This window comes from Mauremys mutica, chromosome 2 (assembly GCF_020497125.1).
Source record: "Mauremys mutica isolate MM-2020 ecotype Southern chromosome 2, ASM2049712v1, whole genome shotgun sequence".
Classification (NCBI taxonomy): Eukaryota; Metazoa; Chordata; order Testudines; family Geoemydidae; genus Mauremys; species Mauremys mutica.
In genome coordinates this window covers 278,216,325-278,240,965 of record NC_059073.1, presented here as the reverse complement: position 1 = coordinate 278,240,965, position 24,641 = coordinate 278,216,325, and the positions used below count along the sequence as shown (strand labels likewise).

Genomic DNA, 24,641 nt, shown 5'->3' with positions numbered 1-24,641 from the left:
GATGCATAGAAATAAGGAAAACAGAGCTGTGCATTTCCTGAACATTATGGGCAAAGACAGAACATCTGTGACAGCCTATCATTAAGATCCAACTCTATCCAGGCCACATGAGCCATTTCATAATTATATTTTGAATTTACTACAAATAACTCAAGAACTGTTCCTAACGTTATTAACCGCAGTTGTTGGTGAAAGTATCTTCTGCTGATCTTAACTAGCCTGTTTTTTGTATGTAATAAATACAAGCTGGCTGTATTTTTTCATGTGCCTTCACCATGTATCCAAGATCTGCCCTAAAGGCGACCCAGTAACTGGAGCAGTGTGTGCCATGTTTTATGTATATTTAAAGTCAAATGGCTGTCTCTCTGACTGTCCCTGGGCCATTGATCCAATTTGCAGTCCATTAGCATTCAGATGGAATAAGTAATTAGACTGAGTGTCAGAAAATGATTGCAAAACAAACCACTTAAACCTAGTGGTTAATCTGTATATTAATTGTATTGAAAGTCCTGCTAATACTGATTTAATTGCCATGACTTTGGTAATCTGGATTATAGTTAATATTTTAAAAACAAATGCTGTCTCATTAATGCAGAAAGCATTTGTGTGGGAGCACTTTCATATACTGGTTGGTGTCAAGAAGAGCATCTCAAAGTACTTAAATGAAGTTTTGGGGGTTACCGTAGCACAACTGGGGCCTAACTCAGATGTCACATACACAGTTTTTATACCAGTGTAACTCTGTCAACTTGGAGTTACTCCTGATTTGTATTATACCAGAAGAAGTGAGATCAAAATCAGGCCCCTGGAATTTAAGATTAAGAGGCAAGTCCATCCCCTAACTGTCTGGAAGCCCCTAAAGCAGAAAAATTCTGCCTGTCACATCATCAGCCATGTTTTAATTGGCAACCGTACCTTACATTCCTGTTGTCTTAAGCTATTGTTACTCTCCCTTTCTCTGCCTCCCCAAAATAGTGATTCTTGGCAGTGTCACTCATCCAGCTGCCTAAAGGGAAAATAATAGCTATTGCCAGATGTTAATTGCCTGTTGTGTAAGTGATGCATGACTAAATAGCTCACTGTAGGTTTAGATTTCTTGTCACCTCAGCTATTACGGTCTGGATCTTATCCTTGATTACATCTGTGTTTTTAGGGTTTTATTTACCAGAGGATCTTATGAAATGCTGCTTTATTTCTGTTGATAAGTGGCCACAACATTGTAAAAATCTGTGATCGTTATCTCAACATTCCCATATTAAATCCTTGTTGTTGTTTGTTACTTTTGCCTAGAATTGCCAATGCAAATCTTAAAGCCAGCAACCTTTGCGGACACCATACACTATCCTTTGCTACTGGTTGTGTAAGTTTTCTTATTTTTATTTGTAATCTGTCATTCTTATTTTTACTTGTAAACACCTAAAAGCAACCGAGATCAGTCCCACAGTGGGCTAGGTGCTATACAAACGGAGGATAAAAGATGATCCATGCACTGAAGAACTTGCAATCCAAGGCTCCTGTTCTGTGAAGAATTACACACATGCTTAATTATACACACTCTGCGTATTTCTATTGACTTAAGGGAAAACATACTGCATTCTTAAGAGATCTCTTACACCTAGTGTGTGGTACCAACCACACACAATACTCCCTTCACACTATGCCAACTTCTTTAGGGCTCGTTTACATTGGCAATGTTACACTGGCGCTTTAACGTGGCTTGTGTCGTCGCTCTAAAAAAACCCACCTCCATGAGGGGCATAGTTACCAGCACTGGGAGCGCGGCTCCCAGCGCTGGTGCACTGTCTACACTGGTGCTTTTCAGTGCTGAAACTTGCTGCAATCAGGGGGGTGTTTTTTCACACCCCTGAGCAAGAAAGTTGCAGCGCTGTAAAGCACCAATGTAGACAAGCCCTTAGACTGAGGGTCCATCTACAAAGCAAGTAGGATTTCACGGCCGCAAGTCTCAGAACCCAGGGCTACAGACATTGCTACAGCCCTATAAATAGCTGGGAAGACATTCAGGCTCCATCTGTAGCTATTTTTAGTGCACAGCGTGAGCCCAAGTCTAGACCTAGGCTCTGATATTGGCTGCCGTGGGGTCCGACTGGCTGTGTAGACACACCCTAAAGACCTTCATAGTTAAAGCTAGAGTGATAGCAGACCCAAACCCATTGGGATCATGCTATTTCAGGATGATAAAGGAGATGTCTTATGAAAGAACTGCTCTAGGGTGACCAGATGTCCCGATTTTATAGGGACAGTCCCGATTTTTGGGTCTTTTTCTTATATAGGCTCCTATTACTCCCCCCCCCCCACCCCCGTCCTGATTTTTCACATTTGCTGTCTGGTCACCCTAAACTGCTCAAACGAAACAAAAAAACAGCAATTTTAAAAAAATTCACATCCTGCTCCCTTTTGCGTGAAGCTCAGGGGACAAGCTACAGAGTTTCCAGACTGCTACAGGAATATGGAACTTCCTTAAAGAGCTTCAAATAGATTTTTCACTGAACAATTTGCATCCTCTCTCCACCACAAATAACAGTGCTGGCTCCACTCCACTCTTCCAAATTGGCTATTATCTCTCTCAAACCTGGCTACAAACACTGTAAATTGCCTTGGGCAAAAATGGACAAGGCCTTAATGAAAATTCACTTTAAACCTAGCAGAGAGTTGTGAAATTAGCTTTTCTCAATACTGCAACTATTACGAGGGAGCATTTTTATTTAACGTAAACCCACTGCACACCCCTCCCTCCCCTGGCTCCTCAATAATGTAAAGCAGGGGATGGATCTCTTAGCAGGACTGGGTGAGCCCACGCACATTAGAATACTACATTCGGGGATGGGTTGTCTTCAGGGGTGAAAGTAACTTACAGGACTTATTGGTACTGCCAGAGTCCTGAGGGGGCGTGGCCGCATCCAGAAGGGGTGGGGCCTCTCAAGATTCAAAGGCCCTGGGGCACCAGCTGTGGCTGGGAGCCCCAGGGCCTTTAAATCAACCAGGGGCTCCCAGCTGCAGAGGTGGCTGGGGACTCTGGGGCAAATTAAAGGGCCCGGGGCTCTGGCCGCTGCGGAGCCCCGAGCCCTTTAACACCGCCCTCGCCCCCCCATGCAGCTCCGGCGGCTGGGCTGGGGCCAGGATTTAAAGGGCTCTGGGCTCCCTGCAGCCGCGGGAGCTCTGAGACCTTTAAATCCCGGCCCCAGCGCGGCTGCCGGAACTGCAGGGGTGGATTTAAAGGGCTCTGGGCTCCCTGCAGCCATGGGAGCTCCGAGCCCTTTAAATCCCGGCCCCAGCCCGGCTGCCGGAGCTGCGGGGGGAATTTAAAGGGCTCTGGGCTCCCCTTTAAATCCCCGCCACGGAAGCTGGTGCGGTCCAGCACGGCGTACTGGCTCTTGTTGGTACCCCGTACCGGATGGTACCGGCTTACTTTCACCTCTGGGTGTCTTCCTGTTAAACTGTGGCAGCCACTAGTGGGGAATAGTGACATGTTTACTTTTTAATGGGCTAGTATAGCCTTTGCAAAAGCTTAAACCTATAGTTATTCTGCCCTGTGTTCCTAGAAATAGCAGTGAATAACCACCCACCCCCCTCCAAATGGTGCCTTCCTCATAGCAGCACCAAACTATTAATGCCGTCTAGCCCAACAACTGGACTGTCCTTTACAGCTTGTCCAGTGAGTCATTAAGGCCCAGATCCTCAAAGATTTTCAGGCACCTAACTCCCATTGATTTCAAGCAGGGATGCACTTTGCCAAGAAAAAGGAGTCTGATATCGGAATGAAGGAGACAAAGATGCATTGCGAATGAATTCCAAAACACCATCCTGCAGTTTCTTTCAACGAAGGACAAAAACACTGCAATAAACAGGCTGCCACATCACAAAATTACTTCAGCGAAGACGTACTTCATTATACAAGTGCTTGAGGAAGATTGGTACTCATCAAGCTAACGACACTTGATTAGGCTGCCTCTGAAAGTGGATGCTCCTGGGCCTTTGTGGAGCAAATGCAAATAACTAAAGTCATACGCATGTTAAAAAATTGAGATGTTTTCTGGTCTCTGGAAGCCCATAAAAAGAACTGAAGTAGGTGGAAATGCTAGTGTCCCTAGTCATTTAGAACTAACTCTACAAAATCTCCTGTCTCTTGCTCACCCTATTTCTGTGGGTGCATTGTAATTTCTGCTCTGTACAGAGAGTTTGAGATGTTTGAGAAGCTCAGCTCGGTGCTGTTTGCAGTGTTTGTGTGGTCATGTGTGTTTCTTGTGATCATTTAGGACTAAGTGCCTCCAAAGAGCATGCAATCTATGGCCTTGATCCTTCAAAGAGATCTGTATTGGTGGGACCCGATTTGGGGGTGGGGGTGGGAGAAGTCTGCTTACACAGTTCTCTTCCAGGACCAGGATTTCCAGGAAAGGGAGCTCTGTTCGGCTGATCACCCTGCCCACCCACTGCAACCAGAGCTGAACTGTTATTAAAGCCAATTGTTTTATCACCAGTTTGGTTTTTAATTTGCCTTTCCCTTGTATCTATTTTAAGAAATAGTGACATCAAGTGACGGACCGTCACATCTGTAGCCACTATCCAACACTCCTGCAGGAGAGGGGAGGTTTATGATGGGTGACAAGAGTCTAACAACTCAATAGGCTTTTCTGCAGTGCTCCCAGGCTAGGCCCTCCCAGTTAACCTCTGCCAGGAACCCCACAGGAGTTCAGTCCCTACACACTGGAGGGATGAGAGAGAAAGAAAGAAATATAGGTTGGGGCCAGCTCCTCACGTGGTGTATAATGGCATAACTCCATTAACCTCAGTGGAGCTATGCCACTTTGGCCAAGTTGAGGATCTGGCCCATTTATGTGTCTGCTTCCTAGTTTCACAAAATGCTCCAATATCATGGTGGTGGTTGCCATATAAGAATCTAGATAGATAGCTGGGAAACCCTTCCTGCAGCTTCCTTGCCTGCCTCCAAAACCATTCCACACACCAGACCTCCCTGCGACAGTGCTGTATGAAGACGGATATGATGGCTTTCTCGTTAAAATCGATGTCACCTTATAACGTATGTAGCATCAGTGCTAGCTGGTCTGCAAATTCCCCTTTAAAAGGAGAGACTATTGTCACTTTTAAAAGAGATTATGTGGCATGAAAGGTCTCTAGTCTTGGGCAGCCTTGACACTGTTCCGTTGAGCATGAGTAAGATGCATTGAGTTTGTCTGTTTTTGTTTCAGTGACGGAACACCTGGTAGCCAGAGTGTAACAGAAAAGTTTGAAGTGAATTGGGAAAGCGTGCTGGTCAGCTCACACAATGCAATTGTGATGAAGTTTGATGGCCGGGGCAGTGGCTTCCAAGGCACTAAGTTGTTACATGAAGTTAAAAGAAGATTGGCCCTTTTGGAGGAGAAGGATCAGTTGGAAGCTGTCCGGTGAATGACACTGTCCTTACAGAAATGAATTGCATTTATAATTGAAATGTATTCTCAAAGGCTCCTCAGCTGTATCTGGACACTAGAAAATACTCTAAGGCCCTGATCCTGCAACGAGAACTGCGTCGGTGGGACCTCACTGAAGTCAACAGGGATCTGTGAGGGTGGGGGTGGGAAAGGTCTGCTCACACAGTTCTCTTCCAGGATCAGGGTCTCCCTGAGAGGGAGCCCTGTTCATCTGATCACCCTCCCTAGGTGCTGCAACCAGAGCTGAACTGTTGTTAAAGTCAATCGTTTTATCTCTCTAGGTACCACTCAGCGATGCATCTCCTCCTATTTGAATACTGTTGTGTAAACAATTGAATAAAGTACAAATACAGTCCTGTATATTTCAATATGGGGAGTAAAATGTCAGCTAAATAATGATTCCATATATAAGCAAAAAAAAAATTTCTGATGTTAACATTAATAGAGACGGAGCTAAAGGGCTTACCTTTTAAAAGTTCAAAGGTCTGCTTTTAAATATTTGGGGGAGGGAGAGGAAGAGGAATCTTTAAAAAAAAAAAAGGTTGGGTTCAGTTGAAGGCCCATTCAGTTGTTAAGAAAAGGAATTGCTGGAGTCCCGTGAGGTCTTCCACAGAGGTGTTGCAAAAGCACCAGAGTAATGCATGCCATGTGACTACAGCAATAGCCTAATATATAGGAATGGTGGTTCCATGCCATTATGAAACTAGTTCGATTGATAAAAATATATAATTGGTCTCTAAGGAAGTGGGCACGTATATGGATGATGCTAATGTTTGTTATAATAAATAAACAAACAGCCTTTATTAAGGCTAATAATCTAGCATCAAAATGGTGGATTAAGATGTTTAAGGACTGATGGAAAGATTATTTTAATTAATATTTTGGGGACTGTATTAAAGAGGACTATGAATGTTTCTGAAAAACAAACAAAAAATGTTGTCTTACATTTTTAGTCTTACAAATAACTTACAGTGATGTACTTGCTTATAATTACTTTTTTGCTGCACAGGTAGAGACTTTGGCTAATTTAAATAGCTTCATTTAACAATGTTTAAATATCTTCCCCCTGCTTATATTCAAGTCCAATCCACTTACTTTACTGGGGGGAAAAATTCCCTACTGCTAGCACTGTAGAGCCGCTACAGATACAGATACAGTTAGCTGGATTCTGTGCTTCCCTGTCCATCAGCAACGTTCTGATTTCAGATTCTGTGCCACTGGGGATAAATACCAGAAGGCGCAGAAAGAATACTGCTTGATTTTTCGTGCCTGGATTAATTTTGCAGTGCTAGCAGGGGGGGGGGGAATCCATCTTCTGACTTGTAAAGTGAAGATATTTTTGATATAAAGATATTTTTTATATGGAAGTCATTGCAAGTTACTGTTCTAAGTATGTCACACCTTAAGAATGACATCGGACCCATGTATAAGTAAGAATTTTGCCATTGGTTCTACAGGTAAGATGTTGTGCTTCCATGATGCAATCAAAATTAAGGTGTACCTGGTACATTTTGGCTCACAGAAGGTGTGTTCTGCATGATGTACCTGGAATGTTCCAAATCAGGCAAGGGGTTAAAAGAGCAAGAACAAATCAAACAGAAAGTTACATGACAGCAGTAGCCATCAGCGTGAGTTTGGATTAGCCTATATAATTCGCTTGTGGCTTGGGTAATACAACCATCCTAAACTCATGCTGATACAATCTTCAAGCCACACAATGCCATCATGTATTCCATGTCTCTAACACGGTCCTCCTTGACCTTAACTATTTCTCGTCTGTTTCATATTTTAGGATAATGTTGAAAGAACATTATATTGATAAAATGCGAGTTGCTGTATTTGGGAAGGTAAAATTTTCCTGTGATCCCTACCCTCTGTTATTGTTTGCTGATGTGTTTAAGCACTTGTGCTTAATATTGATTTATTGAGTGTACCTGTCGTGGTGGTTTTGTTTTTTGAGACAGGCTGCTTCTTGCTTAGAGATTCGAAAGATGAGAGCTTCCATTTTATCAGCCCATTTAGCAATGTTTCCTTTGAAATTATCTTGAAAAAGAAAAACATCTATTATTTGTGAGGAAAAAATGCAGTCAGATATGAGAAGGAGCTTGTTAGAAGAAATTATTCTTGCTATCGGTATAGAGGTACAGTGGGTGAATAGTGCTGAACAGATAATAGAATCCCTGTCTCAGAGATTGCTTACCAGTTCATAGCAGCCACTGACATGCTAATAACAGTTTTGCTATTAGCACTATTTCTGAAGGCAGTGAGGAAGGGAGATGGGTTCTTGGAATGATACCAGTTCATTCAGACCTGATGGAAAACATACTAAGGTTGACAATATAGGGCTTGGCTACACTTACAAATTTGCAGCGCTGCAGCAGGGTGTGAAAACACACCCTCTCCAGCGCTGCAAATTGCGGCGCTGCAAAGCGCCAGTGTGGTCAAAGCCCCAGCGCTGGGAGCGTGGCTCCCAGCGCTGTCCGTTATTCCCCACAGGGAGGTGGAGTACGGACAGCGCTGGGAGAGCTCTCTCCCAGCGCTGGCGCTTTGACTACATTTAGCGCTTCAAAGCGCTGCCCCGGCAGCGCTGCCGCGGCAGCGCTTTGAAGTGCTAAGTGTAGCCACAGCCATAGAATGAATGTACCATTGTAGCTTTGAAAACTCAGACCTTACACCCAAAAAATGGGAGTTTTGCCCAAGCAGGGACTGCCGGTTCAGGGTCTAAGTGTAAGCAGTTCGAGTCTGACTGTATGTCTGTTTCAGATGAGACACATCCAGAATCTTTGCTCGCACATTGGGCATTGCAGTAACCAAATTCCATACCAGTGACTGATGGTTTTTAGAGGATGCTGCAGTTTTACAGACTCTGCAACAGAGCAAGATGCGAATACAGGGCCCAGTCCTGGACACAGACACATACAGTTATTTTGAAGACACAAGTGGTCCTCATGGTCCAGATCATTCCTCTCCTTGGGAAGAGCACACAGTAGGAGGTTCTGGGGGAAGTGAGAATTGCCAACAGGAGCTAGGGGACATAGGCTATGGGACACACTCTTGAACTTGGCGGTTCCCCAAAGATCCAGAGAAGGCTTGGCCATCTGTATGGACTCCCCTGTACCTCTGCACTATCAGGGACTCCCATGGCCACTGCTTTCCTTAGAGACCCTGACTGAGTTATCTTTCCCTCCCATACACTCTTCTCACCCTGGTCTGATGACCCTCCACACCTCGTCCTGCACAGAGATCAGACTGCAGAGGTGTCTGATATCTTTATACAAGGGGGAGGGTCCCCTCCTGTGTACACATCTGCAGGCGGACACTCTCGGCTTATAACCTTTAGCCAGTGCTTAGAATACTCACCCAGGATGTGGGAGATCCAGGCTCAAATCCCACTTCCTCTGACTGGCATGGAGCAAGGATTTGAATCTAGGGCTCCCGCCTCTCAGGTGAGTGCCCTAATCAGTGGGGATTTGAGGTATGCTGGAGTGGGTCTCATTCAGTCGCTCCTGCTGAAGCTGTTCCACTTTGTATGAAATACTTAGTAGTCATAGGCCAGAAAGCGTGAGAATGACTGTACAGCCCAGAAGTTAGGGCATCCCCCTGGGCCGTGGGAGACCCGAATTCCAGTCCCTCTTCCAGTGCCTATGTAATTGTTTATACAAGTGAACAGTTTCCGTAGGAGAGATTGAGAGAGATCCTCTCCAGAAAACCCCACAGCCCAGTGGTTAGGATGTCTCTACCATCTCTGTTCTGGGTGAGGCCCGCAGGCAAGATAGGTGGGGACCACCTAGTTTGAGGATCCTGCTTGGGTAACAGGACTGAGGCAGCTGTGCACATGCCCAGCAGCAGAAATGTAGGTGCCATGGGACTTTACCAGTGGCAACTCATGGGCCTCAGGACGTAGGCACCTGCAGGGTTAGGCAGCAGCTGAGCAAGGTTTGAAGATCTAAATTTTGGCCATAGGTGCCTAAATCCCTTAGTGGATCTAGCCCAAAGTTATTTAAGTGCATAAATGGTTGCAGGATCAGGCCCATAGTTAGGACCCAGGCTTCCACTGCTTACGTGTGCAAAACTCCCACTGAGGTAAATGGGAAGATTTTCCTGTGTAGGGCCTGCAAGAATCCGGCTTTAGGACCTGGCTAGTGTAGTAACTCTGTGTGGGGCTGTGGCACTGGTTTAGAACCCTGTTTCCCATTCATTAGACTGTGTATTGAAAACACCACTGCCCCACATGCACATAGGTATACGTAATGCTGGCAGGCTTTTCAGAACGCACCTGACTGTGCCCCAGTGCGTCTCAAATTAGCTACCAGCCCGTTACATTGGGAAGCAGAGTTGAATGGGTTTTAATCTAATGAACACTCTACTCTGCTGTACCTCGGCCTGGTGGGATTTTGTGTCATCTAATGGCGGGGAGGCGTTTGTGTGAACTTAACACCCAGGCTAAGGCATTACCTTGTATTAGTTGGGCTCAATTTACAGCTAATCCCCACAGAGCCACAGCCACGTCTCAGGGAATGTCTGTACTGCAGTCAATGATGTGCCGGCAGCTCATGTAGACATACTCAACCTTGCTGTGATCTAGACAGCTAAAATAGCAGTGCAGCTCCAGCAGCATGGACCAGGTGGGGTTGTACAGCCCGTGTTAGCAAGCTATCTAGATTAAAGTGAGCTCAGGTATGTCCACGCATGCTGCAATCACACCTCAGACATATCCCAGATTATAAGCATTCTAGGCAGGGAGCCATTTTTGCATTCTCTCTAACACGTGTGTCTGTCTGTACTCTAGGACTACGGGGGCTACCTGAGCGCTTTTATTCTCCCAGCTGGTGAAGAGAATCAAGTATTCACGTGCGGAGCTGCTCTTTCTCCATTGACAGACTTGAAATTATACGGTAAATGCCACTCTCCGGAGGCCACAAAATGCCAGCTCCCAGCCAGCTCCCACATTCCCACTCTCCCCTTACTAGGTCTCCCTTCTCTTTGTTTCTTAAAACCTGGCTTCTGCCTCTCCCAGTGTCTTTGGTGTTTGTCTATTTCGAGCCAGACTGTAAGCCCTTTATTTCCATTAGTGAGCTGGCCCCTTCACTTCCATGGGATGAGTCCCCTGCATAAGTAAGTAAGAGCTCCACAATGCGGCCTCAGACAATAGGCTCCTTAAGGTAGGGACCCTGTGACTTTCTGTATCTTATGCCATGCTGAGCACACATGAAATAAAGAGTAACAATGGTAATGACTGCAAAGTGCGGCCATCCACATCGCCACTTCCTACCCCAGTAATTCTAGCTCACCCATAATAGCATAGATAGAACCATAGAATCGTATGATTGGAAGGGACTTTGAAAGGTCAACTAGTCCAGTCCCCTGCACTCATGGCAGGACTAAGTATTATCTAGACCAGGGATCGGCAACCTTTGGGCACGTGGCCCATCAGGGAAATCCACTGGTGGGCCGGGACGGTTTGTTTAGCTGCATCGTACACAGATTCAGCCGATCGCAGCTCCCCCTGGCCACGGTTCGCCGTTCCAGGCCGATGGGGGCTGCAGGAAGTGGCAGCCAGCACCTCCCTTGGCCGAGGCTGCTTCCCGCAGCCCCCAATGGCCTGGAACGGTGAACCGCAGCCAGTGGGAGCTGTGATCAGCCAAACCTGCAGACGCTGCAGGTAAAGAAACCATCCCAGCTCACTAGCGCATTTCCCTGATGGACCGCATGCCAAAGGTTGCCGATCTCTGATCTAGACCATCCCTGACAGGTGTTTGTCTAACCTGCTCTTAAAAATCTCTAATGATGGAGATTCCACAACCTCCCTAGGCAATTTATTCCTGTGCTTAACCACCCTGACAGTTAGGAAGTTTTTCCTTATGTCCAACTCAAACCTCCCTTGCTGAAATTTAAGCCGATTGCTTCTTGTCCTGTCCTCAGAGGTTAAGAACAACATCTTTTCTCACTCCTCTTTAACGGTTATCATATCCCCTTTCAGTCTTCTCTTCTCCAGACTAAACAAACCCAATTATTTTAATTTTCCCTCATAGGTCATGTTTTCTAGATATTTAATCATTTTTCTTGCTCTTCTCTGGACTTTCTCCAATTTGTCCAGAACAGGACACGATACTCCAGCTGAGCCTAATCAGCACTGAGTAGAGCAGAAAAATTATGTCTCATGTCTTGCTTACAACTCTCCTGCTAATACATCCCAGGATGACGTTTGCTGTTTTGGCAACAGTGTTACACTGTTGACTCATATTTAGCTTGTGATCCACTGTGACCCCCAGATCCCTTGCTGCAGTACTCCTTCCTAGGCAGTCATTTCCCATGTTGTATGTGTGCAACTGATTGTTGCTTCCTAAGTGGAGTACTTTGCATTTGTACTTATTGAATTTCATCCTAGTTATTTCAGACCTTTTCTCCAGTTAGTCCAGAACATTTTGAATTTTAATCCTATGCTCCAAAGCACTTACAACCCCTCCCATCTTAGTATCATCCACAAACTTTATAAGTGTTCTCTCTATGCCATTATCGAAATCATTGATGATGCTATTGAATAGAACCGGATGCAGAACTGATCCCTGCAAGATCCCACTTGATATGGCCTTCCAGCTGGACTGTGAACCACTGATAACTACTCCCTGAGAATGATTTTCCAACCAGTTATGCACCCACCTTATAGTAGCTCCATCTAGGTTGTATTTCCCTAATTTGTTTATGAGGTTGTGCGAAAGTATCATAAGCCTTACTAAAGTCAAGATATACCGCATCTACCACTTTCCCTCCTCCACAAGGCTTGTTACCCTGTCAGAGAAAGCTCTTAGGTTGGTTTGACACGATTTGTTCTTCACAAATCCACGCTGAGTGTTACTTATCACCTTACAAATGTGTGATGAACAAATACATACAAATGTGTGATGAACACAACCCAGACACTTATCAAAAAGGTTTGTTCAGTACTAGGAAGGACTGGTGCTTGAACTCCAAACGGCCCCACCCTGTTTAACCTTATATATTCTGGCTAGGTTTTAAAGCCGCCTGCGTCAGCTTGTGCATGCAAATGGACACATTTGCCTAGGTTGCAGACTCACCTTCTGATGGAGCTTTGTGAGCTTGATAAATGGTTTGGTCACCTGTTAAATGAAGGGTTTTGAATAAGGTCTAACTAGAGACTCACCAGCCCAGTTCTGTGCATGGGCAGACTCCTGCGCCCGCCCAGCGCCGCACTGGGGAGCCCCACAGGACCTTGCTCATGTGGAGGGCCTTGGAGGATCTGGGCTTTATTCACTGAGTCTCACACCTGCTGGGTCTGCAAATTCTCACTGTTGCCTGTATCAGCCCATTGGAAACTCAAACTTGAAAACTTCTTCCAAAGGCCAAATATTCCCATCACCATTTGCAAAGGGCTGCTCCCATTCAGCCAAGGAGAAACTGATTTAAGGTCACCTTCTCGCCTCTCCCATCAAAGGACACCTCTAAGGGGAAGCTATTCCATTCCCACCCAGTAGACTTATATAGGGATTTTCCTCCCAGCTGCTGGAAGACACAGCAGCCTCCTTGCCTCCCCTCCATTTCTCTCCTTGGCCGGCTACTCAGTGGGACTGATACTCTCTCACTTTGCGCTGGTGTAAATCAGGAGTAGCTCCATTAAAATGAAGGTGCTACTCCTGCAGCTTCCACTGAGGCCAATGCGAACATTCCGATTGACTTCAGCTGGAGTGGGATCAGCCATTGGGTGAGAGCGGAACAGAAAGTATATAACTTGTAGCTCTCAATATATTTCAGTTGCATTCAGAAACCAATAGCAGAGCTCCCCTGTGACTAATGTAATGGCTCTGTATATACATTGATGGCAAAAGGCCATGTAGCACAGTGGAGCATGGAAAATGTGTTTTGACTATTCTTTTATTATAATTAAGTTTTCTCTGTCAATGTTATTACAGACGGAGTCATAAATTCTGACCAGGCTTCTAAAACAAAACAAAAACAAGAGAGTCTAAAACATTTCTCATTTAATGAAAGCTGAGCCAGAAAACGTGGCTTTTATTTTTAGAATGGACTGCACTGGAGTCAAAACTGACCAATATGTTTTTTTTATTTCTTTTCAAGCTTCTGCCTTTTCTGAAAGGTATTTGGGACTACACGGCATTGATAACAGAGCATATGAGGTAACTGCATGGAGCTGAGAACGGAGCTTTGAGTCAGTGTACACACTTCCATGACAAAATGTTATGTAACTTTTTAACCCTATCTTCTTATGTGCAATTGGCGGGAATACCAAAACCAGGGCCTGAGAGTAGTAAAAAGGTCTTTGTTTGAAAGTTATTTCGGCTTTAAGTTTACAGGCTGATTAGCTGTTTTGTTTTTCTTGAATTTAATGGTAAAGTAATTAATAGCCTTGTCATTCGTTAATCCTCAGGCTACCCCTCTAAAGTAGGTAGGTATTATAAGCTCCATTTTACAGGTGGGAAATCTGAGGCAGAGAGGTTGAGTGACTTGTCCATGGCCACAGGCTGAATCAGTACCAAAGCTCTGGTTAGACCTCTGTTCTGGTGCTCAGCCCATTAGATCATGCGTTTAAGCTACAGTCCATTTAAAGTCCCTTTAACATTTCACCAAGGACGAGCTGCTGATGGTGGTAAGCACAGATTGGTATATTTCCGAATTCTGAAGCTTGAGTGGCTGGTAAGCATAATTCTGGGCTTGAGTCTAGCAGGGTTTAAAATACAGATAGCTCATTAGTTAGGGTGTTATTGTTCAGGGTGTGAGGGAGGCTCAATGGGTGTGAATGCTTCAGCTACTCTGAGGAAACTAGAGAAGAGTAGCTACATGGAGGGAAAGGGTCACCGGGGCTGTGTCTGTAAAGTGCTGAAAAATTGGTGCTAAGCTTGCACACAGCCCAATGAAATGGATTTTGCACAGGCATTCACCACTGGGGTTTGAAATAATTGCCCACTTCACAACAAAGAAGAATCAGCCAGAGCCCCTGTGCTCCTCCTTAAGAGGTAGGGCTCGTGGGTAGGTGATCCATATAGTGAATTTACTGGCCCTCTGAAATTTCACAAGCATAGTTAGGCCATGGTAGATTTTTTTTTATTCTAGAAAGTTGAAGGAAAATGAAAGGGGTTCCAAAGCAATCAGTGTTCTCGTTTGGATGTAGTGCAAAATAGCTTGGCTGTATGTTTCAGAAGGTTGGTTTGGGTAAGTGCTGGTACTTTTGACTAGCTTGGGGAGGGAACCATTTAACTGTTAAACGTCATTGACGGCATCTGTGAAACATCCCAATGTTCTAAGTGTGGCCTGCTGTGCCAGACGCTGATGTAACGTGTGCTTCCTAAACACCACAACTGGACCATGCACTCTCTAGGAATCAAGGAGCATAAGACTGCCATTTCCTGAGCCCTGGAACTGTGATGTGAAATTTATAAAAGCCGCATGGCCCAAGGCCTGATGCAGACTTTACAAGCCATATTATTCTCCTGGAGGCAATGTTATAACGGAGGGAGCAGCATGCAGGAACTAGATGAGAACGAAGAGACAAAGAGTCTGGGTGGAGGGATGGTCCCTACTGGGTTTTTTTCACCTGTGTATGCTTACATTCGGGTTTCCTTTTGTTCCCCCCGCCCCCGCCCATGTCTGCTTGATAACTCCATTTACTGCTTAAATGCAAATTAAACCAAACACACATTCCTTTGTTTAGGACAGATTTGTTTGCTGACTTCTGCCTGGGCAGGGATATGGGGAGCATGTGCTAATAATATCAGAATCTTATAACTTAATTATAACTTATGTTGCTATATGTATTTCACCATGACAATGCTGACAAGCAATTTATGAGTTTTCAAATGATACCTCACAAGGCATACTTTGTACAAAGATTATTATACTCGTGTGTAAGGTGTGAATACAGGGGTGCATCCATCACACCCGCCATCTACTGTTGGGGCAGGATTGCTCACGAAGGGCAGGGGAAGGTTAGAGAAATGGACAGCATAATCCCTCCTCTATTCTGTTGCTGTAATGATTCAAGCCGCCAAGAGGAAGAGGTTGGAATGATACCGGCTTGTTATTCTGGTGATCAAATATAAAACAGAGTTACGTGCTACTTTGCTATGTATACAGAAATCACTAATTTCTGGCATGATGCTTAATCTTACCTGCAATTTCTATCTTCACAGATCACCAAATTAGCACACAGAGTCTCATTACTGAAAGATCAAAAGTTTTTGATCATTCATGCCACATCTGATGGTAAGTAAACTCACTATTTTAGTGCGATACATTGTGTACTTTATGAGACTCTTTGATTTTTTTCTTAATTAAAGTTGTCACTTTTATGCATTTATTGATACTAATCTGATTTTACAGAAAAAATCCATTTCCAGCATACTGCAGACCTTATTACACACCTAATTAGGGCAAAGGCTAATTACAGCTTGCAGGTACAGTATATGTGTGTTTCCATTTTTCATACTTAAATAGTCACTTGCACTTTGAACAGAGAACAGATGTTATGAAGTAAGCTTTAAAAAAAGCCCTCACTGTATATACAATATAAAAATACAAATAGAACAGTAATACTAAGTTATATGTATATTATATAGTTTCTCTCTCTCTCTCTCTCACACACACACACATTAGATCATTATTTAGATTTGGCCCAGTACTGCACAGTTGTTAGCACTCAATGCAGAGGTGAAAGTAAGCTGGTACGGTACAGTACGGCGTACCGTCAGGAGCCGGTACGCCATGCCAGACTGGACCGACTTCCCTGGCGGTGATGTAAAGGGCCCGGGGCTCCAGCCTCTGGCCCTTTAAATCACCACTGGAGCCCAGCTGCTGGAGCCCCAGGGCTCGGGCAACCAGGCTTGGGCGGGGCTATAAAGAGCCCAGAGCTCTGCCTGCTGTGGGGAGCCCCGGGCCATTTAAATCACTGCCAGAGTGCTGGCAGCCGCTATCCCAGGGCAGCGGTGGCAGAGCTCCAGCGGTGATTTAAAGGGTCAAGGGCTCCGGCCGCTGCGGGGAGCCCCAGGCCCTTTAAAGCGCCGCCAGAACCCCGAGCTCTGGAAATGCTTTAAAGGGCCTGGGGCTCCCCACAGTGGCCGGAGCTCCAGGCCCCTTAAATCCCTGCCCGAGCCCTGCCGCTGCTACCCCAGCAGTGGCAGGGCTCTGGCAGCGCTTTAAAGGTTCCGGGGCTCCCCTCAGCGGTGGAGCCCCGGGTCCTTTAAATCACCACCGGAGCCCTGCCGCCCTGGGGTGGCAGCGGCAGGGCTCCTGAGGTGATTTAAAGGGCCCGGAGCACCGCGGTGGCTGAGGCCCAGGCCCTTTAATTCACCCCTGAGCACCGGGGCTCCCAGTTGCCTCTGCAGCTGGGAGCTCCAGAGTGATTTAAAGGCCCTGGGGCTCCCAGCCACAGCCAGAGCCCCAGGGCCTTTAAATATTGAAAGGCCCCACCTCTCCTGTTTGAGGCCACGCCCCGCTCAGGACTCCGGCGTACCGGTAAGTCCTGTAAGTTACTTTCACCCCTGGCTCAATGCATATGTTCTTAGGTTGGGATTCTCAAAGGAATTTGGAATTCAACTCCCGCTGACTTTCAGTGAGAACTAGGAGCACAGCTCCACATTCCCCTTTGAAAATTACAGCTTTAGAAGTCTGTTATAATCAACTAGCATTCATATAACATGTAAAAAAGTTGCCTGTTAGATCTAAATAAAAAGCATAGTTGAGATTGTGGGACATTTCCTTTAGAGAGTTATCAACGTTCCTTCTAACAAAAAATAAATTCCTTTTTCAACAAGTTTGCATTCAACTTTTTAAGTAATGAAACTATTTTAATTCACATTGCAAGGAGTAGATCCTAAGGCCTTGTCTACATAGGACTACACTCATTTAGTTCAACTGGAGGATACCCCTGTGTGGTTATCTTAAGGGCAGGTCAACATTACAAAGTTCTGTCAGCATAGCTGTGTCAGTCAGGAATGTGAAAAAACCACCACCACCACCACCACCTCCAACCGGCATAGTTATGCTGGCAACACTCCCAGTTCATGTCCTTCAGGGAGCTGGTGGTACAACGCTGACAGAAAAACTCCTTCTGTCAGCATAAGCTGCATCTACACCAGGGGGCTCTGCTGGTATAGGTATTACCTGGAAAGCATTTGTACTGTAGCTAAGGCCTATTTAGGTCTAACTTAAACCTGATCAGAATCTACTTTTAAATTGAAATCAGAGTGTCCACACAGACATTGGCACCGATTTAACTACATTTGTTTAAATTCAGCCTGTTAGTTTAGCCAGTGCCAGACAAGCCCTAAGTGCTCTATGATAGTGTTTGTATTGATGTTTATTAGCTAGAGCTGGGCCTGAGCTGCAGAGGGCAGCTCTGGATGGATCCCAGGTGTTCAGACCTGGGACTGCAGTTCGGGCCCATCTCTAACCTGAACGGAAAGCTACTCACGGTCTCCTGGGTTCCTTTGCAGATGTACCCCGATGAAAGCCATTACTTTAACAGTGCAGCGCTTGAGCAACACTTGTACAAGTCCCTTGTCAATTTCTTTGTGGACTGTTTCAAAGTTCAGGACAAACTCCCCATAGTCACACTGAAAGAGGACGAGGAGGAGGATTAACCCTTTTGGTTCGTGCGAAGCACAAGGCCGTTCTTTATAACAATATGCAACTGAATCATTTTCCTGGAGAAAGAAATGTTATGTTGTTAGCATGTATTTAAACGAAACTGAAAGCAGCTCGCCTGCTTTACGGACAGCAACTCCTTCCTGAATGGAAGAACATTAAGCATGATGACCTCAGCAGAAACTGCTGTCTGACATGAATCTGTCACAGACATCACCGTCTTATTTGCCACAGAATGACTTCTGGAGTAAAAGGATCTCAAGAAATTGGACTTGAAGGACCACCCCAAGAAACTACCTTGAGGACTAGAAGGTTAAATGGCCCTTTTGCATTCAAGAAATGAAGCTGTAGTAATGAAATACATCATCTCTATTAGGGTTACCATAGTTAGCATCCTGTTGTGTCAGATAAAACTTAATAAATGGAAAAGATTATAGCACAATTATTTTAAAGGTACTGATTCATACATATTTGCCTGCTCTCCCCCATGTTTAGAAGATTCATCACTGCAATGGGACATATAGATTCTAATTATACAAAGTATCACTGTAGTTACACTGGTGTTTAATTAGCCTCATGTAATTAATTACTATTTGATATTGTTTTTACCTGTTCCTCTTTACATTTGATCTCATGCTCACCTTATCAGCTTCACAACTTGTCATGGATGTGGAAGAAAACATGCATTGAACTAACTAGACCAGTTGCTGGGTCATGACCCTAGATGCGGTCAGAAAAGGCAATCGGGGAAGGGGGGGGCGCAAGATGTTAATTTTTTATTACAGTGTAAAGCAAAGAAAATCTTGTTCCCTCCCTCCCTGCATGTGCTTATCCTTCAGTTATTCTCTGTTAACCTCTCCAAGCACACACATAAATGAATTATTTTGGGGCAGTTCAATGGCTTGTATTACACAGGAGGTCAGACTCGGTGATCACAGTGGTCCCTTGTGCTTTTGGGATCTATGAATTTAGGCTTAGCTTTGATATAATTTTTACTCTTCTAAAGTAAATGTAAGGGGGTTGCAAACATTTGTTACTTTTAATAAGCGGTCAGAAAAGATTGTGAACTGCTGATCTACACTCTGGTAGAGAGTTTACACCAGATACTTTGCTGATCGTCTTGTGAAGCATTAAAAAAGAAAATCAATGTGGATAGTTTTATTTCACATGCTGTCTGCAGCTTAGTTTTGATTTTGGATTCCAAGGCAAAGATTATCACATTCCACTTTTAGTGATGTCTTCTGTTTGCAGGAGGTTTGTAAAATCAGAGCATCTAAAATCATACTGGTCTTTGCAGGGGTGGAAAATAATGTTTAAAAACCCATGTGAAAATCTTTCAAATCTCAAAAATCATTCCTTCACCTCCAGTTACCATATCATAAAGATTTTGGCTAGTGTTGCTCCTTGTAAGATATTCTGACCAAATGTACAGCCGGTATTAATATTGTATATTTCATTTTGTTGTATATAAAGGAATGTAAGTCAGTTATTTGTCAGGTCTCCAATCCAATATTAGTCTTGTGTTGAGCATGCATGCTATAACCTTCCTTTGCTGATCAGGACTCTTTAGACGTACTAGCTTGGAAATATATCAATTAATGTAATTTCTTTTCTTGATTTGACAACTTGAATGTCAGCGCAGGTTTCTACATTTTTACACAGTACTGTGGGTAAACTCACATCCTGACAGCAATGATGATGTATCCATTGTGTTCCTTAATGTGTCAAGTTTTTTTTTATTTTAATCTCTAAGCTTTGACTGCTGGTTGTAATTAGATCATCCTGGACACAATGTTGGTAAATCACAGAAACAATGTAGTTTGGTTTGGGGGATTTTCTTTAATTTACAGTGCATTGACATTTTACGAACAGGAACTACAGTATAAAGCTGCTTTATTCGGCAGGATGCCAAATAGACAGTACGAATGCTGTGTGTCCAGGTTTTACTACACTAAATGGGCTCAAAAGTCTGAAATGAACTGGATTGGAAAAACATCAAATCTGCTCTGTCCGCAAACTTTTGTAGGAGGACATTTAGGATGTGGCATGGTAGTGTTCGTTCATCCATGAAATAAAACATTATTTTACCACCCTGCTTGCTACTTTTTGTTTTTTAGTTAGGTACTTAAATAATAGTTACGATACGTGTGATTTCTAACTGAGTTGGAACCCAACCCCCAGCCGAACAGATGCCATATATAGCATCTCAAAGCCACTTACTGCGCACCTCACCCTAAGGAGTGATTGCTGTTTCTGAGGAAGACATGAAGTCCTGTAGAATGTGTTCAGTCCAAAAGAACCTCCTAATGTGAGGGCCTCTGTTATTCAACCATATTTTATGGCAACTGTGCCCTTCGATGTACATTCTCTTTCTCTCACAGGAGAGTCATCAGTGTCCTTTCTACCATCCACCCCCATCCACCTTGGTGCCACCCCAATTCTTGCCTGCCTGCGGCTGAATGGCAAGGACATAGGCCAGTATTCTCAACTAGGGAAGCTTGGCCAAATGGACTTTTAACATCAAGTACAGCAAGTTGCAACGGAGACCATAAAAGAGGTTTAACTCTATTGCCGTCTCTCCCCGTCTCTTCTGCTGGAAGAACGACGGTTTTCAGGTTAAAGTGAAAGGAATGGGAATGAGAACATGCTGTTCCAACACTGATTTCCTGTGTGATTATGGGCAAGTTACCTGTGGGTGTGGGTGTCTATCAGTAAAAGGGGAATAATGCCCATCTCTACATGGCACGGAGCTCCTTGGTTACTAGGGAAGGGCTACGTTCTCTTCACATCTTACATGTAGCCTCTCTCAAATTGGAAACGAATCCTTTATTGTTCTAAACCAGGGGTAGGCAACCTATGGCATGCGTGCCGAAGGCGGCACTCGAGCTGATTTTCAGTGGCACTCACACTGCCCAGGTCCTGGCCACTGGTCCGGGGGGCTCTGCATTTTAATTTAATTTTAAATGAAGCTTCTTAAACATTTTAAAAACCTTATTTACTTTACATACAACCATAGTTTAGTTATATATTATAGACTTATAGAAAGCGACCTTCTACAAACGTTAAAATGTATTACTGGCACGCGAAACCTTAAATTAGAGTGAATAAATGAAGACTTGGCACCCCATTTCTGAAAGGTTGCCGACCCCTGTTCTAAACGTTGGTGTAAATTGGAGAGTTTTCTCCCATTACAAGCCTTGGTTACCTTCCCACCCCCTTACATACACGCAAATGTCACACGCTACCCTCCACCGCAGGCTGCTACTTCAAGGGGAGTTGGAAAGCTGCACTCCCAGAACTCATTATTCCACCAGAGGATTTTTTTCCTATTATCCCTTTAAAAGCTTAGGGTTGGGTGCTTGCTCCTGGAATAAATAGTAGGGGAGGGAAGGCACATTTTGCAATGGCATCTTGTCGATTGTTTAGGTCACATGGCCTAAGCTCAGAATGATGTGACATTATCTGATTCAGTGTGCTGGACCCTATCACTGAAGGAGTCTAACAAGCAGATTTTACAATCAACCAAGGTAATGGTGAACAAAGTCATTTTAACCTCGGCTACGAGCAATTCAGACATCAAGATTTGTCATTGCTATGGGCATAAGGAGTCCAGTTATCCAAAGTATTGCTGTAGTTACACTACAGTTTAATTAACCTAATATAATTAATTACTATTGCATCGGGTGATCCAAGTGAGCTCTTACCTTCAATTTGATGGCATGTTTGGCTGGCTGGAACGCGATAACTTTTGAACATTGCCTCTGATCAATTCCAAAAATTCAAGGCATGGACTGAGCAGAACCCTACTGATGTTGAGGAACTAGGACACAGCGCCCCTGCAGCTGGTGAGCAAACCCAGCAGTTTCAAACACCTTTGTAACTGTCTATAGATAAAAGAAAGGTTGATGGCAGCCATTAACATCTTCCAGGATATCCCTCGCTCCCTTACCTGCCCCCATAGCTCAGCTGCATTCATCCTCCTAATACAGTTGAACATGTTGACTCCCCGAATGACTTACCTCCCAGACAGAAAGACAAGAAATAAGAATAGGGGGGACATACAGAGCCCCTCCATTGGTGGGAGAGAATGGAGGACCCTGTCATGGAGGAATGCGGGAGACATACAGGCATCCTTGCTAAAGGAAGAGACGGGGGTTAGGGAACGTGGATACTCAGCTGTGATGTGGCACAGGGAAACAACAGGGCAAGCACACAGCCATTGGTGGGGGGGTGAGACCAGGAGGACACAATGAGACCTTAGCCTGAGCAGGGTTGTGGCTTTGTGCCGAGTCTCTGAACTAGAGATAGGAACAGAGATTTTGTGATGGGAAATCAGGCCTCACCAACCTATTAGAAATCTTTGAGGGTGGGGAGGTTAGCAAACATGGACAAGGGTGACCCAGTGGCTACAGAATCTGTACTGGGACCAGTTCTGGTCAACATTCAGAAATGAGCTAGACATGGTGGGTAAACAGTTCAATGGCAAAGTTTGCAGCGGATACTAGATTACTCAGTCCAAAACTCACTGGAGAAAGTTACAAAGGGGCTCTCAAAAAACTCGGTGACTGGGCAACAAAATGGCAAATGAAATTGAGTGTTGGCAAGTGCAAAGTAATGCACATTGGAAAACAAAATCCCACCTATACATACAAAATGATGGGGTCAAAATTAGCTGGTACCACTCCAGAAAGTGATCTTGGCGTTATTACAGCTAGTTCGCTGAAAACAGCTGCTCAATGTGCAGCGGCCATCGAAAAAAGCTGACAATGTTAGGCGCTATTATGAAAGGGCTAGAAGCTAGGACTGAAAATGGCATAATGCCACTATATAAATCCATGGTATGGCCACACCTTGACTACTGCATCCAATTCTGGTCACCCCATCCCAATAAAAAGATATATTAGCATTAGAAAAAGGACAGCTCAGGGCAACAAATATGATTATGGGTATGGAACAGCTGCCATACGTGAGGAGAGTAAAAAGACTGGGACATTTCAGTTTTGAAATGAGACAACTAAGGGGGCATATGATAGAGAGCTATAAAATCATGACTGATGGGGCGAAAGTTGAGGGAACTGTTATGTACGGCTTCACGTAGCACATGAACAGGGGGTGGGGGTCAGCCAGTGAAATTAATAGGCAACAGATTTAAAGCAAACAAGAGGAAGTACCTCTTGATACCATGCACCGTCAATGTGTGGAATGGCTCATTTGATAATTGCTCTGTTTTCTGTTCGTTAGTTCTGAAGCCAGGGTACTGGCCTAGCTAAGCCATGGGCTGCTTCAGTACAGCTAGTCGTATGGAATGCCAGGAACCCCTGGTGTGCCCAGTGAGCATCGTTGACACAAGCAGCAACCAGTGTAACCCTCTAATATAGTGTTCACAGGTTGCTCTGTTTTCTTTAGACTCGTGCTCATCTATTAGCTCCTCTCAGGCACCCTATAACCTTTCTCCAGTGCAAAAAAAACCCCTCCTACTACTGCACCCTGTTGCTGGCTAGAGGACGGGTGCAATGTGGTGTAGTGTGGCTGGCATGTTCGCTCCCTGGGACCCTGGCTGGTGGCACAAGACACACACTCCCCTGGTTTAGTTGAGTGGGAAGTCTCATATTATCCGCAAAGCCTCCTGTGAGGGTGTCACGTCGCTCTCTCTCTCTCCCCCCACCCCTTGTCTCCAGTTGTGCTGCGGGGGGGGGGGGGGTCACTCTTCTTGCACCCAGCCCAGCTGTCATCACACTGCTTCTGCTTTGTCCAGGCATCTGGGCGCCCATTGCCCAGCTCCTATACAGAGGTTTGCCAATTTTGGTCAGACATAGTCCCTGCAGTTTCATCACATGACATAATTTTTAATTAAAGATTAAGCTGGATGGGTGGGACCCCTCCCTGTACCCAGTAGCGCCTCCTCCCTGGAGCAAGGCAGACATCACCACAGCAGAGGCAGCACATCGCCCTCATCCACAGGCTGGCCTGGGGCCTCTGACCCAAACAGGAACTACAGCCCAAGCAGTAGTGTGATGCAATGCAGCTGACAATACTAGAGGCAGGCTGGCGTAGTGGCTAGAGCTCTGGAGTGGGACTCACTCTGCAGCCCTGGGGGAGGGGGGGGGGTCCTCACTCTGCCACTGGCTTGCTGGGTGACTTCGGCCACTTCTCTATGGCTCAGTTTCCCAGATGTAAAATGGGGCTAATGTGCCTGCCCTTCTCTGTAAAGCACTTTAATAATAATAAGCCAGAGATTTCAAAGCACAACTGGACTGTACCCTCACAGCTTGCCAGAAACTGCCTCCGTGCTGTTCGGGGGGAGGGGGGTGTTAGAAATAACAAGCGGGAGGAACCTCATGGCCTCAGTTTCCTATTTTAGTAATTGGATGGGGTTTAAACTCATTTTTCTCAACAAACATCCTCCCCCCTTTCCTGCTCGCATCCCTCTATGAACCGGACACGTCCAGCCTGGCGCTTCAATGTGTTCTCTGGTCCTCGGCTTCACCACTGACAAACACTAGTTAAGCTGGACAGCACGCCCATGGCCCCCTTGCCAGGCATTGGCAATAAATAAACACCGAGGCCAAAACTGATAAA

The 24,641-nt window shown here is 45.0% G+C and overlaps 1 protein-coding gene across 8 annotated transcripts in view; it reads left to right on the top strand.

The window, feature by feature from the left end:
* DPP6 (dipeptidyl peptidase like 6) overlaps positions 1-20,152 on the top strand; it is an 828,258-nt gene extending 808,106 nt beyond the window's left edge. For 7 of the 8 annotated variants that reach the window (XM_045003877.1, XM_045003879.1, XM_045003881.1 and 4 more), the window contains 8 exons: positions 1,291-1,360; positions 5,226-5,420; positions 7,240-7,294; positions 10,237-10,342; positions 13,542-13,600; positions 15,611-15,683; positions 15,801-15,874; positions 17,912-20,152. In XM_045003877.1, the coding sequence (XP_044859812.1) occupies positions 1,291-1,360; positions 5,226-5,420; positions 7,240-7,294; positions 10,237-10,342; positions 13,542-13,600; positions 15,611-15,683; positions 15,801-15,874; positions 17,912-18,058 (779 nt within the window). In that variant the 3' untranslated portion in view covers positions 18,059-20,152. Of the gene's footprint in view, positions 1-1,290; positions 1,361-3,738; positions 4,049-5,225; positions 5,421-7,239; positions 7,295-10,236; positions 10,343-13,541; positions 13,601-15,610; positions 15,684-15,800; positions 15,875-17,911 lie in introns of those variants that run through there. The other variant, XM_045003883.1, reaches the window with a different exon arrangement.
* The last annotated feature ends 4,489 nt before the right edge of the window (positions 20,153-24,641 follow it).